The sequence below is a fragment of the Pseudophryne corroboree genome, chromosome 5 (assembly GCF_028390025.1).
Source record: "Pseudophryne corroboree isolate aPseCor3 chromosome 5, aPseCor3.hap2, whole genome shotgun sequence".
Lineage (NCBI taxonomy): Eukaryota > Metazoa > Chordata > Amphibia > Anura > Myobatrachidae > Pseudophryne > Pseudophryne corroboree.
In genome coordinates this window covers 824,604,131-824,620,980 of record NC_086448.1, presented here as the reverse complement: position 1 = coordinate 824,620,980, position 16,850 = coordinate 824,604,131, and the positions used below count along the sequence as shown (strand labels likewise).

General features: G+C 46.8%; 1 protein-coding gene across 1 annotated transcript in view; it reads left to right on the top strand.

Moving 5' to 3' along the window:
• Positions 1-16,850, top strand: part of TMIE (transmembrane inner ear) — a 265,362-nt gene that overhangs the window by 40,959 nt on the left and 207,553 nt on the right. The window contains exon 2 of the mRNA XM_063924516.1: positions 8,503-8,620. Coding sequence (XP_063780586.1) covers positions 8,503-8,620 — 118 coding nt within the window. The remainder of the gene's footprint in view (positions 1-8,502; positions 8,621-16,850) is intronic.

Below are 16,850 nucleotides of genomic sequence, written 5' to 3'. Positions count from 1 at the left end.
GACTGACAGAGCGGATCTGCAGACGATGAACGTCTAGTGAGGAAGATTAGCCTCGCAGCTCCAATCAAACTGGATTGTAGTGGTGAGAGCCTATGTTTGGAAAGACCAGTCAGGAGACTATTACAATAATCAATGCGGGATTAGACGTACAGTAAAAGCTCTAGAATAATGTTGTTTTCATTGTGTTTGTTTCAGCTCAGGGGATAAACTCATGTTGCGAGACACGTATTCAGTAATAGAAACATTCCATCTTGTTTTCCTTTTCAGATTAAAGTCAAAAGGCTCATTCAGTAATAGTGTATTTACAACAATACCACAATTCCTGCTTCTCTGGCCACAACTAGCTGTGCGTATACTGCAGTTCTTACTTTTGTTTTGCATGGGGACATATGCGGATGGGGTAACATGTTGCATAGCATTCATTGTCAGTTCCTTTGCATGGGGGCATATGTGGATGGGGTAACATTTTGCATAGCATTCATTGTCAGTTCCTTTGCATTGTGTTTTGCATGGGGGCATATGTGGATGGGGTAACATTTTGCATAGCATTCATTGTCAGTTCCTTTGCATTGTGTTTTGCATGGGGGCATATGTGGATGGGGTAACATTTTGCATAGCATTCATTGTCAGTTCCTTGGCATTATGTTTTGCAGGGCAAGATATTTTAATGCAGGTCTGGTGGTGCTATAGGGAGAACCTTGCCAGCTGCAGAGGGCACCAACTATTAGTTGTCATCTAAAAAACTGCATATTGGACATAACATGATACAAAGTAATGACGCCGTGATTTTATGTCACTCATCCAGAGATTGTAATGCCTTCATGGTGACACCATGTTGCGTACTTACCACTGAGGGTATGACACATAGTTATGCCAATCACGCACTCCTGGTCTGAGGATAAGAAAATTATGCGCCACCTCTCTTCTGCAAGAATATGAATAAAAAAAGTTGAGGCACAATCAAGGACATTGAGGGGGGTGAAGGTGGCCATAATTCCGGTCAGGGACCTAAGTATCCCTGACGGTTTGCACTGTGTAATTTGAATCACCTAGGGGTAAATTTACTAAGATGGGAGTTCTATTTAAGATGGGATGTTACCCATAGCAACCAATCGGATTCCAGATATTATGTTCTAGAAGGTGCTAGATAAATGAGAAGTGGAATCTGATTGGTTGCTATGGGCAACATTCCATCTTAAATAGAACTCCCATTTTAGTAAATTTACCCCTTACCCCCTAGTGTCAATCTTGACGCAGTGAGGGTGGAGGAAAGTATAATACTCAAGCTGAATATTCTACCTATCTGCTCTTTGTACATACACTTGTGTTTTCTTCCACCACATGTGGGTAATAATTACCAAGGAGCCACGGTTCTAGAAATCAATAACTGTTATAGTGTAACCTTAGCGATTTAATAGCCTCCTCAAAGACTGGGTCCTGGAGCATATATGAATTAGACTAATACAGAATGGATTATTTACAAAAGAAGTACAATGCTTGGTTACAAAAATGTTACAAAGAAAAATGTTACAAGTTTAAACAAACAAATGTGTTGCAATTTCAAATAACAAGGAAAACCAATTGTACGGATTAATAGACATCTAAACTCTGGGAGCAATATAAGGAAAATGCAGAAACAGACTTCAACGCAAAAAGATTCCCCAGTCTAAATTTAGAATAGTGGGTTTGTTCATAAATGTTATTAGCTAATCACCACACCTCATGGATAATGTCACCCAAGTCTCTGCAGACTGGCTGAACAATAATTAAATCTGGGACTACCTCAGAACTGCCCATGTAGCTTTTAACTTAAATACAAAAAATTATTGTGCATAACTTTCCCCTGTGTAATAGCTGCCTAAAATATGGTATGTTCACATTAATCTCCATATAGATGTGTACACATACACCTTTGCTTTTTTGTGTCATATGTCACAACTAAAATACTCCACCATGGGTAGAGATTGGATGGATTCCCATCTTTTTTTCTTGCATCAAAACAATTCGTATTAAGTAGCAGATTAAATTAGCATATTTTAAGAAAAGTCACAGGGTGTGGCTATATCTCAGAGCCAAATGGGACCATATGGCTTGATTTTGGGAACGGTGTATGTGGACACATTTGTATAAAATGAGTGTAGATATGACACATTGTCATGTGAGATTATTTAGATACCTAATTTCTCTGAAACCATACATCACAGGGATTTACAGATTGTACCTAACCTGCATATAGATTTAAAATATATTTACATGATTTTGGAAGCTCCCACCTAGCATAGAAATATAAATTTTACATCAAAACCAGATGAAATACGGTAAAGCATTGATATCTGCTTTATGTGCAGTCACACCTGGGTGACCAGAATGAATAACACCTTTTTCTAGATGGTGGTTTTTTAGGAGACAGGCCAGCAGCCTTACTTACTTCAGTCAGTCAGTCAGTCAGTCAGTCAGTCAGTCAAAGACACAGGCAAAAGGCTGTGTTTACAACTGTTCTGTCAGAAAATTGCATCTTTCTGCTGACAAGGTTATCAGAATTGAATGGACATTTAAATTGGAACTACCCCAAACCACCTACTCAGGGTTTGCTGAGGAATTAACATCCTAATGAGAAGTCTACATAAGGCACTCGGATCACTTTTTCTCCATGACTTTTTTAATTAAGAACACTAGTATTAAAAAGAAACCATAACTCCTAATGGGCGGGATGTACTAAAGCAAAAATGCGGTAAAACCCCCGAAAACGGGTGTTTTACCGCATTTTCATATTTACGAACACCCTACCGCCGTGTTTTCGGCGTCCAGGGTATCGCCATCTCTGGATGGCGATACCCTATAGAAGCCTATGGGCTTCTTTTCGCCGACCGCCTCAACCCGCCGACACCGCCGCAGATGCAGACCCCCCTCCCCCCCCGGCTTACCTTACTCCAGGCTGCCCTGGACCCAGAAGGTAGTCTCCTCCTCCCCCTAGCAACGCAGCCGGACATCCTTCCGGCTGCAGGGGGGAGGAGGAGGCGCCGGGGGCAGCCTGCTGCTGCTTCCCGGCGTCTAGCCAGTGTGGGGACCCCTGGGAGGTGACGGAGACCCCCCCGCAGACCACCTAACAGGTATCGCGGGGGGCCTCCGTCACCGCATCGCAATGTTGATCGCATATGTTAGTACATATGCGATCAACATTGCTGCGGTAATCGGCGAGGGGCGGAGATGTATATTAATACATCCCGCCCAATATGTCCTATATTACTATAATCTCTTATAGTGATATAGGACATATTAATCTCTCATCAAGTCTATGGCAGATGCAGATTATCCGTCATAATATGGCCTCCTATGTGTCTTAATCTGTACTGTGACTCTGGGCCTTACTCGGAGATATATGGTATTGCAGGTAAGTGGTTGTGCCATTCCGTACAGCTAATATTGTAATGCAGCAGGAGGAGTCTGTAGGAAAAAGAGTGCTGCGTCCAACCATCGGACTGGCCGCCAGAACTCCCCTTCCTGTGCCAGGAAGTCTGCATCGGAAAACTCAGACTGTGGGCTCGGCACACCTACAAAACAGTGGGTGACAGACCCACTTCGCCGTCCAAACTCGCCCCACCAAATGCCGCAGCGTGCCATTCATGCTGCGGCTAAGGGAGGACTGCGGGCGATCATGCAGAACCCGTTCTGCACTTGCGCAGATTGGGTCCCACGCATCCACAAACATTGGATATGTACATAAACCATGGGGGTTACATACATCTCTGAATCAGGCCCTCTGTATGAACAAAACTGTGACGCAAGCCCTATGTGACTCAGATGCATTGTCAGATGAAAAACATGGCTCCAGTGCGTACGACATTGCCGCTGCGGCTTCGGAATCAGGCGCATAATTTGGTTAGGTTCACTAAATATAGCACATTTATTTTCAGTGAAAATAACAAGCAACAAATCTTCATTCAGTTATTGGCGTTCACGATCAGGGCCGGATTTAGGGGGGAGGCGAAGGGGGCGACCGCCCCCCTAAAACAGTCATAGCCACGCCCACTTTTGAGCAGAAGAGAGCTCTCCGGGGAGAACCTGTGTCAGAACGATGTGCTGCAACTTATACCACAGCAGCACAGAGGAGCCAGGAGAGCAAGGGTTACAGAGCATTTGCCCCTCACTTGCTGGTGTGTGGGTACTAGGGCTAATAAATTCAATTACCCCATAGCACAGTCACATGTACATAGAACAATCACAAAGCACTATCTCAGTCTCACTTAAAAAGTTCAGTCAGAATTGAGAGAGGAGGAGTTAGGATTGCAGATGGGAGGAGTTGGGACTGTAGAGGGAGGAGTCAAGATTAAACAGTAAACCACCCCCCTAAAGAAAAGTCTAGATCCGTCCCTGTTCACGATCCTCCCCCCTCAGAGGACGCTGTTCACTCTGACACAAAACAAGCTATCTGGGATACAGATGAACAGATGAGTCCCCTGTTTATCTTGACCTTTAATAGGATTAACGGAGACTGGGCAATCGGATATTGGGGGTCATTCTGACCCGATCGCAAGCTGCAGTTTATCGCAGCGGTGCGAACGGGTCAGAACCGCGCATGCGCTGGCTCCGCAGTGCGCCGGTGCATGCCAGATGGCCGAAGGCCGTCGCTGCAGTACGATCGCCTCTGCCTGGTTGACAGGCAGAGGCGGTCGCTGGGCGGGGGGGGCACGAAACGGCGGTGTTTGGCCGCCGTTTGGTGGGCGCGGTCTGGCCAACGCAGGCGTGGCCAGACCGTGCGGGGGGCGGGCCGCAGTGGCTGCATGACGTCACACACGGCCGCTGCGTGTCGGGGAGCGACAAGTAGCTCCCTGCCAGCACGCTAAAGCTGCGCTGGCCGGGAGCTGCTCCTGCTGGGGGTGGGGGCTGGCACTGACATGGGGGGCGGGATAGCCCTGTGCTGGGCGTCCCCCCGCATGTCTATGGACATGATCGTAGCACTGCAAAATTTTGCAGGGCTACGATCAACTCGGAATGACCCCCTTAATCCCCTGCTGTATTGTTCTCGATTGTGTGTCTCGGCGCAGAAACGTGGAGTTCGGAAACGCTCGCCAGAGGATGTGATATTAGGTTGGAATGTTAGGGAAATAAAGTCTGCTTCATATGTGTATACAGATGGGACTATTCGCCTGTGCAGTATGAGGAGGCAGGAATGTCTGGGATCAGATCCATTCTTTCCTGCACAGAAAATCACATGTATCATTATGGAGAACTGGATGAGGCACCACAAGCCCTAATATTACCTGGGCTTAGGGATTACAGCATCACTATGTATGAGTGTACCCTGAGCTACAGTATGTTCCAAATCCAGGTCTTGTACTTTATTTAACACAGTACTGGGGGCTGTATACAGTCATCTGGCCGACAGTACTATTTGCCCCTGTTTTGCCGACTGGTCGTCTTATTTACTGCATATGGCTATAAGGCAGGAGCAGCGCCAGAGGTTAGTCACACTGTCCTTACTGCCGCCGCCGGCCTTCCTGCCTCACAGCACTGACGTCATGGGTTCGAATCTCACCACGGCCCTAACTGTGTGGAGTTTGTATGTTCTCCCTGTACTTGTGTGTATTTCTTCTGGGCACTCCGGTTTCCATGCACAGTCCAAAAACATACTGGTAGGTAAACTGGCACCCAACAAGGAAATGAACCCTAGTGTGTAAGTGTGTAGAACATGTGTGGGCAGACTAGATGGGCCAAGTGGTTCTTATCTGCTGACAAATTCTATGTTTCTATGATATGTAGAGGTCTAAATCCACTTAAAGCTCTTTTTCTCTTATCAGACCATTGAATGCATGGGCAGCCTGCGCAGTGACCGCGGGGCCTGTCAGTCTCTTGCCTGATTGTCTGTCTTGCACTAGAGGAAAGAAGTTATTTCTTCTGATTTAGATAAATGTGGCTCCTAAATGCAATGTATGTAGGTGGGGCCAGTGGTGTCGAGAGAGGGGGGGGGGGGGGGGGTACTAATACCTGGGCCCAGGTCTGATGGAGGGGCCCATTGAGAGACTAGTGGGGCCCCCCTCCTCCCTCCCCCTTACATGGCAGCAGCAACTGCAGCTCTTATCCTCAGATTAGCACAAGCTGATGGAGACACTTAAAATACAATTTTTTTTCAGTATTTTTTTTTAAGGGTGCAAGACCACGCCCGCTGTGATTAGGCCACTCCCCCAGAAAAGTACCTGGGCCCAGGAATACAGGAATATTCACAGACTTCTGTTATCTGCAACTGGTTATCATTATCATCCCCTATGTGCAATCTTCTAGGTGAAAGCCATCCCAGCGCCTGTTCCCGTGTGTCAGCGCCGTCTAACAATCCTCAGTACGAGGTCATTTACAGCAATACTCCGCGCCCAGAGACCGTGGTAGTCTCACTTTCCTTAGTAATTATTCATAGGTCTCATTATGGGATAAAAGTGTGTGTGTGTGTAGGGGGATCTGTGTCACGAGTAATGTTGAATAAATAAAACTAAATCACAGAAGGAATTATTGAGCATTGTTTAAGGTTTCTTGGTGCTTAGAAATTGCTGCAATTTAACAAGTTCATACAATACAATTAGTTAAAAAGAGCTTAATGTGCAATCCAGCATGTGGCCACTAGATGGCAGGTAGACGCCACATACGTCTGGTACCCCCATAAATGGGCTTGTGTGCGGATTACTGCCTAATCACTGTAGTGATTAACTGCTGAGAGTTGTTTTAATTAAGTTTCACGGCCTGTGCGCCAAATTACTGCCTTGCCCCTGGTGACCAAAGTCCTAGTTTGGGCCCTGCCATAGGCTGTGAATTTTAAAGTTACATTATTTGCCAACAACAGTGCATCAAATAGACCCGCTCAGTCTTATTTATCACCCTGTCCCGCAATTTACAGCTTGGCGAATTGCCCAAGTCAGAACACATGGGCAAAACGGTATTAAGTCCCTGTGGAGCACTAGACAGGTAATCTGGGCCCTCGGTACACAATGGGCCCTAGGTAAGAGCCTAGATTGCCTAATAGGTGGGCCAGCTACTGTATGCAGAGAGGGTCAACTAAAGTAATGGGTGTGGATCATTGGGTTGACCCTAACTAGGTCGACCACTATTGGTCGACAGTGACTAGGTCGACACCTGAAATATGTCAACACAGACTGTGTCACACAGTCATGAGGTCGACACGGAAAAGGTTGACACGGAAAAAGGTTGACATGAGTTTTTTTTTTAAAAATTGGTGTTTTTTTCATAAAGTGACCGGGAACCCCAATTAATGCACAGTGTCCCCTTGCATGACGAGCGAACTTCGGGCGCTTGGCACAGGTTACTATTTCCAATCATAGTCCACGTGGGTCATTAGTAAGAAAAAGTTTTAAAAAATTACATATTTTCTTTTTGAACTCATGTCGGCTTTTTCAGTGGTCAACCCAGTGACTGTCGGCCTAGACAGGGTCAACCTAAAGACCGGATACCAAAGTAATTGTAGTTCAAATTCATTCTTGCTGCGCCCTTCGTTCAGCTAAAGACATCGAGAACATACATCGAGAACATGAGGTATTGGCAGGAGATATATGCCGTACAAATAGTACGCAGTTCATTTTAAAAATTTTGCCTTAGAGAATCCCTTTAAGATTTAGTTCTGAGAATAACGCTTTAACCCTTTAAGACCCAAATCTTCAAATTTAAAGGAAATGCTTCAGAAAATGACAGGACAAGTTATAATTGTTTGAACAAATATTCAGCATAAGACAAATGTACTATACTAACTGAACACTGCTGGTCATTCCGAGTTGATCGCAGCCAGGAACTTTTTGCTGCTGCTGCGATCAACTAGTCCACGCCTATGGGGGAGTGTATTTTAGCTTAGCAGGGCTGCGATCGCTTGTGCAGCCCTGCTACGCTAAATAAGTTTCAAACAGAAGTAGAGCAGCCCTGGACATACTTACCCTGTGCGACGATCTCTGCGATGCAAGTCTCGGCTTTGACGTCAGACATCCGCCCTCCGTTCTACTGGACACGCCTGCGTTTTCCTTGCCACTCCCCGAAAACGCCAGGCAACGGTCCGGATCCGCCCAGGTACATCTTATGCCTGTCAATCTTCTTGCGGTCGGCTGTGCGACCGCTTTCTTCGTAGTTCTGGATGTTACCCGGCGACCCCTGTCGCCGGGCAACATCGCGCACGCGCAATGAACCCCGCCGCGCATGCGCATTCCAGACCCGTTCGCACCGCAGCAACAAACCGCTGCGTGCGAACGTGTCGGAATGACCCCCAACATGCAGTAACCTATTGCAGGTGACTAACTATTAGCACTGACCGATGAATGCAAAAATCTATTCCCTATAAATTACACCCCATTACCATTTAAGCAATGTGCCAAATGACCACAATTTATAGAATTTACCTTTTACTGTACAGTGTAATATCTCCAAAAAATGTATTTGTACTGATAACGACAAGGATAATAAGTAACAATAATAATTTACAATAGAAGAATTCATAAACTATTTTTTCTCCCGTAGGCACCAACAGACCCTCCGAAAAAAAAGCCGGACCCAGTGACATCAGAGACCGTGGTATTCTGGGGTCTGCGCCTCTGGCAGGTCATAGGAGTATTTTCCATCTTTGTTTTGGGAGTTAGTAAGTCACATTTCTCTACTAAAAGTGTGTGATACTGCTTGTCTTTTCCACGCTGCTGTGGAATTTTTGTAAATAGATATTATTTTTCTAAAGACCATGGATTTATAAAAAGCCAAGGGAGAGTGAGCTAAATCCTTATTAATTAACCCCTGAAAAAAGAAATGCCTTTCTTGGACTGTGGGTATATTTACTGAAAAGCTTAAATTAAATAAATGTATTTATTTAACCTCTGTGAAATAAAACTGCAATATGATAAGTGGTCACTAGATGGCAGCAGAATAACACATCGCATACAATATGGATTTGTTTAACTATAATTCGATTAAAGAAACATGACTGGATTAGCTTTAATAAAACACATCCAGCACTCTGCATAAATATTATCACAGGCACTTTGGCTTTAGTAATTTCTACTGAAGGTTTGTACCAAGAGAGTTAGTTATTAAATAGTACCTGTCACTTCTGATATTAAGTCATTATACTTAGTGCCTGAAAATGAGCTTGCGTCTGACCCCATAGTCAGCATTAGCATATTGTGCAGAGAGACCGCTCCATGCTTTCTCCGAACACCAGATATTATGTATAGCGGACACGGAGGAGATGTATCAAGGCTTGGAGAGAGATAAAGTACCGATCAATCAGCTTCTTCCAACTGTCACTTTACAGGCTGTGTTTGAAAAATGACAGAAAGCGACTGGTTGTTACTTTATCTCTCTCTACTGTGATTGGTTGGCACTTGAACTCTCTCCACTTTATCTCCAAGCTTTGATAAATCTCCTCCAAATGAGAAGTTATTTATTTATGAAGTTATTTATATAGGGCACCCATATTCTGCAGTTCTCAGTAAATCATTCGGTCTGTGGAATACTTTGCAGACATAAAGATGTATTATTGTTTTAGGGGCATAGTTATTATTGCGGCAATACAAAATGAAGTAACGCCCGCATTTATTAGAAAACACTTTTGGGGTGATGTGTTAGAAGTGAAATGACCTCTAATGTGGTCACTTCTACTTTGGAGGTCAGCAGCGCAACTGCACGTCGTGCACTGCCTGATTGAGCACGTCTGAGTGAAGAGTTCCGGGGGAATGCTCATAGGGGTCCCATTGGCTACAACTCCTTCTGAAGATGGCATTAAGAATACCTCCCAACTTTATAGCGTAGAGGATCGGGACCCACGCGCTACCTGAAAAGGGTGTGTGGCCTCAGATGGGAGGGGGTGGGCTCTACCAAGGGGGCGTGGTCTTCACGCACGGATGCATTTGCAGCATTTTGGCGGTGTGCCCAGCTCTCCCCGAGCATCTGGGCAGCCCCCTGCTCACATGCGCATCTATTCAGAGATCACTAGTGGGTGATCAAAGGATCTCCCCACTGCACCCCCTCTCCCCGCCCGCGGGACACTGCGAACAGCAGGAGGAACAGCGGGACAGTGTCCGAATAGCGAGACTCGGGACAGTTGGGACTCGGGAGGTATGGTTTTACTATCAAGGGCCAAGTTCAGGAAAGCGTCACATTCCAGAGGATGGTAAATTCAGCATTAACGCAATCTCCATAGAAACTATGGGGGTCATTCCGAGTTGATAGCACGTAGCACCTTTTTGTTGATTGTGCGATCAACCTGACGCCGCCTATGGGGGAGTGTATTTTAGCATAGCCGGGCTGCGAACGCTTGTGCAGCCCTGCTATGCTAAAAAAGTTTCACGTAAAACAAGACCAGTGCTGCAGTTACTCACCCAGTGCGGTGGATCCAGCGATGAAGGTCCCGGTCCTTATGTCAGACATCCGCCCTCCAAACGCCTCGACACGCCTGCGTTGGACTCGCCACGCCTGGAAAACGGTGACTATCTGCCCCGGAATGCCCCCGCCTGTCCGTCTTCTTGCGATCGCCGCTGTGATCACATTTCTCGCTGGCGGCGTCGTTGCCCGGCGATGATCGTCGCCAGGCAACGACGCGCAAGCACAATGCATCCGCTGCGCATGCGCATTTCCGACCCATTCGCACTGCAGCGAAGAACCGCTGCGTGCGAACGGGTCGGAATGACCCCCTATGGGGGCTGCTATTGCCATTAAATAAAAAACCATTTTATTCCTGAAAATAGAGCAGTTCACTTAAATGCTATAAAAGCAGAATATAACGTTCCCCAGGTCTCTGGCTCTTAGCTATATACTGTAATTTGCAGCACCAATATATGGTTATTACTCTTCTCCTGAACTTTTGACTGGAATACTGAGTAATGCTCTTATTGAGTAAAGAGAGAAGTCACTACGAAATAATATCCATTGTCTTCTGTTCCATAATGGCTTCATTGTAACACAGTTCCATTATTATTATCAGAATTCTTATTACTGCTATTATTATTCATTTATATGGCGCTAACCTATTCCTCCGCGGAGTGCTATTAGGGGGAACAATTTACAGGCTCGCACACTAGCGCTAATTCCTTCATTTGTTACTCATTCTTTCTATAAGAAATGCATCTCAGCGCCGAGCCTGTAAAGAACATACAATGGACACGTCCTAGGCAGAACACACGGCTTTCTCACACGTGTTCTAAGTGCCCTGTGCTATGTACATTGCACTGTTTGGAACGGGGCATATTCTGTTCCCCACCTTCCGTCGCGTGTTTATCTTTCTGTTGGGGTTAATGTAAGCTCTGTATGAAGACATGGCAACACTCGGCTAGTATATGTTTTAATGCATGCGTACTGTGGGTATCCGGACTCCAGGTCGACAACAAAAAGGTCGACACACCTTAGGTCGACGCCAATTGGTCGAAGCAGTAGCGGAGCGAAGGCACCATGCTCGAAGCATGGCGAGATAAGCGAGCCATGCGAGGGGACGCGGTGCACTAATTGGGGTTCCCGGTCACTCTACGAAGAAAACAACACCAAAAAACCATAAAAAACTCATGTCGACCTTTTTCCATGTCGACCTTGTTCCTGTTGACCTTTTGTCCATGTCGACCTAAGGTGTGTCGACCAATTGGCGTCGACCTAATGTGTGTCGACCTTTTTGTTGTCGACCCCGAGTCCCAGACCCTTTCTGTGGGGGTTATTCAGAGTTGTTAGCAAACCATAAAAGTTAGCAATTATTATTTATATAGCGCACACATATTCCGCAGCGCTTTACAGATATTTGGCCATTCACATCAGTCCCTGCCCCAGTGGAGCTTACAATCTATATTCCCTACCACATGTACACGAGCACACATTTACACTAGGGTTAATTTGTGTTGGGATCCAATTAACCTACCAGTATATTTTTGGATTGTGAGAGGAAACCGGAGTACCCAGAAGAAAACCACGCAAGTACGGGGAGAATATACAAACTCCGCACAGGTAGAGCCAAGGTGGGAATGGAACCCATGACCTCAGTGCTGTGTGGCAGTAATGCTAACCATTACACCATCTGTACTGCCCGGACAATTGAACAAATCGATGTTGCAGCATAGGTGGGGCAGATGTAACATGTGCAGAGAGAGTTAGATTTGGGTGGGTTATATTGTTTGTGTGCAGGGTAAATACCGGCTGCTTAATTTCTACACTGCAATTTAGATTTCACAAGGCTCATTTCCCAATGCACAGGTTTGTTGCAAGTCTTCTGTGTATGCGCTGTCTGGTGCGGGGAGATTCTCCCACCCAGCCAGGATTGTGTCTGTCACAGAGGAAACCTGCATCAAGAGATATTCCAGATTGGAGCAGATTATAGGGGGTCATTCCGAGTTGATCGTAGCTGTGCTAAATTGAATGCATGTCAGTCCGGCCCCCCTCGCAGAAGTGCAAAGGCATCGCACAGCGGCGATGCCTTTGCATTTCAGGAGTAACTCCCGGCCAGCGCAGCTTTAGCGTGCTGGCCGGGAGCTACTCCTCGCTCCCTGGCCGGCAGCGGCTGCGTATGACGTCATACGCAGCCGCTGCGGCCCGCCCCCCGTTCGGTCCGGCCACGCCTGCGTTGGCCGCGCCTACGAAACAGTGGCCAAACGCCACAGTTTCTCCCCCTCCTGCCCATCGATCGCCTCTGTCTGTCAATTATGCAGAGGCGATCGCTGTCCTGCTACGGCCTTCGGCCGTCCCGCAGGCGCAGTACGGCACCGGCGCATGCGCAGCAGGGACCCGTTCGCTCTGCTGCGTTAAAACACAGCGAGCGAACGGGTCGGAATGACCCCCATAGTACAGACAACTGCCGCATGATAAACCATAGCCATGGGAAGGGTGTAAAGAAAATGAGCCCTAGTGCTGCCGGAATGGTACTGAGATGCCTACTGGCGCCTTTGCAGATCCCAGCAGCTGCGTACAAAGATGCAGCGTCTTTCGCAGTCAGTTATCAGGCTTCTGAGTGGCCCTGTGGTTGCTAGCATGGCCGCAGCGAGTGAGACGCTGGAGTCCGCTGTTTTTTGCCACAAAACGTCCCTCAGTGTCAATAACTCCTCACTGCAGCCACCTTTGCAGAGCTACAGCGGCACATGTGTATTGCAGCTCAGATGCATGCGCAGTCAGCCAGTAATCGCTCAACTGTGGAAAAATCGGGTTTGCGTCCATCTTCGTATCAATCCCTGAGACAGTAAGCTTCGATGGTGCAGGGACTGATGTGTAGCGCTGTGTTATATTATATCCAGACATGCCTACTTTTGAAGACCAGTTTAAGGGAGATTCTAGTTGGTAGTAAAATGCACCATGCAAAGCGCAGCACGGCATTGAGGGTGTGTGTCATGCTCCGCTCAAAGGGCGTGTCTAGCTCCTCCTATGGGCATACATATGTATACTGTATATGGGGGGTCATTCCGAGTTGATCGCTCGCTAGCTACTTTTAGCAGCCGTGCAAACACATTGTCGCCGCCCACCGGGGAGTGTATTTTCGCTTTGCAGAAGTGCGAACGCCTGTGCAGCAGAGCGCCTGCAAAATCATTTTGTGCAAAACAAGACCGGCCCTGTAGTTACTCTTCGTGTGCGTGGATTCTAACGACGGAGGGACGGCTTTTGACGTCACACACCCGCCCAGCCACGCCTGCGTTTTCCCCAACATGCCTGCATTTTTCTAAGCACTCCCTAAAAACGGTCGGTTGCCACCCAGAAACGCCCACTTCATGTCAATCTTCCTGCGTTCTGCCTTGCGACTGAAAGCTTCGCTAGAACCTGTGCAAAACCACAAAGGACTTTGTACCCGTACGTCGCGCATGCGCATTGTGGTGCATACGCATGTGCAGAAATTAAGATTTTTAGCCTGATCGCTGCGCTGCGAACAACGCAGCTAGCGATAAACTCGGAATGACCCCCATGGAGTGGAGGAGTGTATATGGGTAAGGGATGTGTATGGCTTTGAATTTCACCTAGGTGTCAGCTCAGCTGGATGGTAGATGGGCAAGGAGGTGTCCGGCACTACCCACATCCTCCACAGTGGCCTGCGTAATAACTTACATGTCATAAAGTCCTATTGTCCAGGCCCCAATCCTGTCACATCCAATGGGGTAGGGGGGAGGGGATTTGGGAGTTTTAATTAACTTTCTGGTGCAGCGGGAGACTCTATACTGCATCGGAAGTCTCCGATAGGATGCAGCAGGTAAGTATGATTATATCCCCATATTCTCCGCGTGTGTGTACGTGCCCTCTGTAGGGCTGTAGGAAGAAGTGTGCGAATCATGTTGTCATCCAGGGTGCAGGGCCTAGGTGGCAGCAGTGTGGCTACCCCAGGGCCCCGCCATCTAGCGAGCAGAGTGCCCAGAACCGCACCCTGAGGCCAGTAGTGCAGCTTCTATGCCAAAGGACGCTCTGGGCATATGTGGAGAACCACCTGGAGAGCTCTTTACACTTTACTGCTGGAGGTCCCACCCTCTCCCGGCTCCGACGCTATATAATTATATATGTTGTACCCGGTGTTGTCTGGACAAGTCCGTGATTGAATGTCATTAGAATGACATTGAAAGGGGGTTTTTGTATGCAGACATCTGAGTGACGTAAAGTATATTATGCAGAATATAAGCAATAGTAGTGAGATTGCCTGCAGCTGCACGTAATCTGCCAGGCAGCAGCGCCAAGGAGCTCACAGTACCAGATCCCAGCATCTCCTAAGGATTTCCTTGTAATGGGGAGCTGCTGTCTAGTTATCTGCATTGTGAGGTCTGGCAGCTATTATAAGTAGCTGTTTCTCCACATTAAGTGATGTCTCCATATTATCTATAATTAGCAACAGTCGGCAGACATCACATGCTTATTGTAGCAGACTCCTACACATGCCAAATGAAATGAGATTTGCACTTTAAGTGAGCTATCTGGGTGGCACGTGAATGCCCGCGCAGCGGCAGCACTACAGCTCTCCCTATACTGTGCTGTGCGTGTCAGGTTCCGAGTCACGCATTGGAGTTGGTATGTCAACGTGAATCTGATCGGGAGCTATGGCAGCGATGTCGGGCCGATATGCTGTTCCGTAACGACATATCGGCTACATCGGTCAGTGTGTACGCATGATTGCGCGCTCCCGCTGGTCACTAGTGACTGTTGCTTGTTGTCCGTGCTGGATATTAAACCTATCAATATCAGTAGACATTGTGTGCCTATTGTGCCGTGTGTATGGCGAAACGGACGACAAACGATATGTCGGACCAACTCCCTAGAATGGAGTGGCATGAAAGTTGTTCTAGTGTGTACAGGAGCAGTGATAAAATGCTAGCGACCTAACCATACAACATATCAATAGATGGTTGGGCGTATTGCAATGTGTGTATGCTCAATATCGCTGGTTCTGAGCTCACGGGAAATCATCAGTAAAGTAGCAACGATTGCTGGTCGCTCCAGTGTGTACCCGTCCTAACCCGACCTCTAATCTATTGTTATGCCAATGTTTGTGTCATTCAGTTAATTTTTATGTATGAGTAGGGATACACAGAGCCGTAATAAGACTTTTTGGTGCCCTGTTCCAGAAATAGAATTGGTGCCCCATCCCATTTTTCCAACAGGGACATGACATGTGGGGAAGGGCATGACAAAATTTGGACACAAATACTCTTTAGACCACATTCATTCACTTAACTTGAGAGCTCATTGTTATTCAATTACAATGCCCTTTATGAAATAACACATTTCATTATACTGCCATACCCAGGATTCAAACCCATAACCTGTTACATTCCATTCAAACACCCTACTCATTGAGCTATGTGTTCCTGCTTAAAAACAATGAAAGTTCTAACTATGGGCCTAATTCAGACCTGATCGTTCCTCTGTGAATTTGCAGAGGTTTGCGATCGGATAGACGCTGCCCAGACAGAGTAAAAATTTGCCCCGTGCAAGTCTGCGTACACCGTGCGAAAAGCTTTCCAAATGCCGGTCAGCTGCAAATCCATTTGCAACTCACTCACCATCGAATGTTTTTTCCAGTCTGTGCAGTATGTGCGCAACCCAGGATTTACTCCTACAGTGAGATACAAACAGGCTGATCGGGCCGGAGCTGACGTCACACACCCTCCCTGAAAACGCGTGGGAACTCCTGCGTTTTTCCTGACACGCCCAGAAAACGTCCAGTTACCACCCCCAAACGTCCGATTCCTGTCAATCAACTTGTGTATGCCTAGCGATAAAAAAATTTGCTGGATTATTTCGCAGTTTGAACTCGTGCGTGTGCACTATGATCCGTACGCATGCGCATCGATCGATAATCGTCTACCTTGCAAATTTGCACAACAGCGATCAGGTCTGACCCGGCCCTATATGAAGCTAATTGCACTGTAAAAAATAATACTAAAATAATAATCAGCATAGCTATTGAGCAGATCTATGTAGTGTGCAGCCACACATCCAATCTCCTGAAGCCACACACTACATAGATCTGCTCAGCCGCAATGCTGATCATTTTTTCACAAAGTAATATAGTAACATAGTAATTGAGGTTGAAAAGAGGCAAAATGCCCATTGTGTTCAACCTGTATTCTGTATTAAGTTGAGTTTATTATAGTGTTCACTCTAGGATTTTTTTAGGGCAGGGTGCTGATCACGGGGAGGGCACATTTTTCATTCGGGAGGGCACATTTTTCAGTTAGAAGGGCAAAATTAGGTACATACTAAAATGCTTGGTCCTCCCATTCCCACATGCTAAAGAATGGACAGTGCAAAAATTTAGGGGCGTTGTTTTTCGTGGGGAAGGGGCATGGCCACATAATAGTGGCACTTCCCATTACACCACACAGTAGTGCAGCTAATACACACTGCACCGGGTAGAACCTCCTATACACACTGCGACA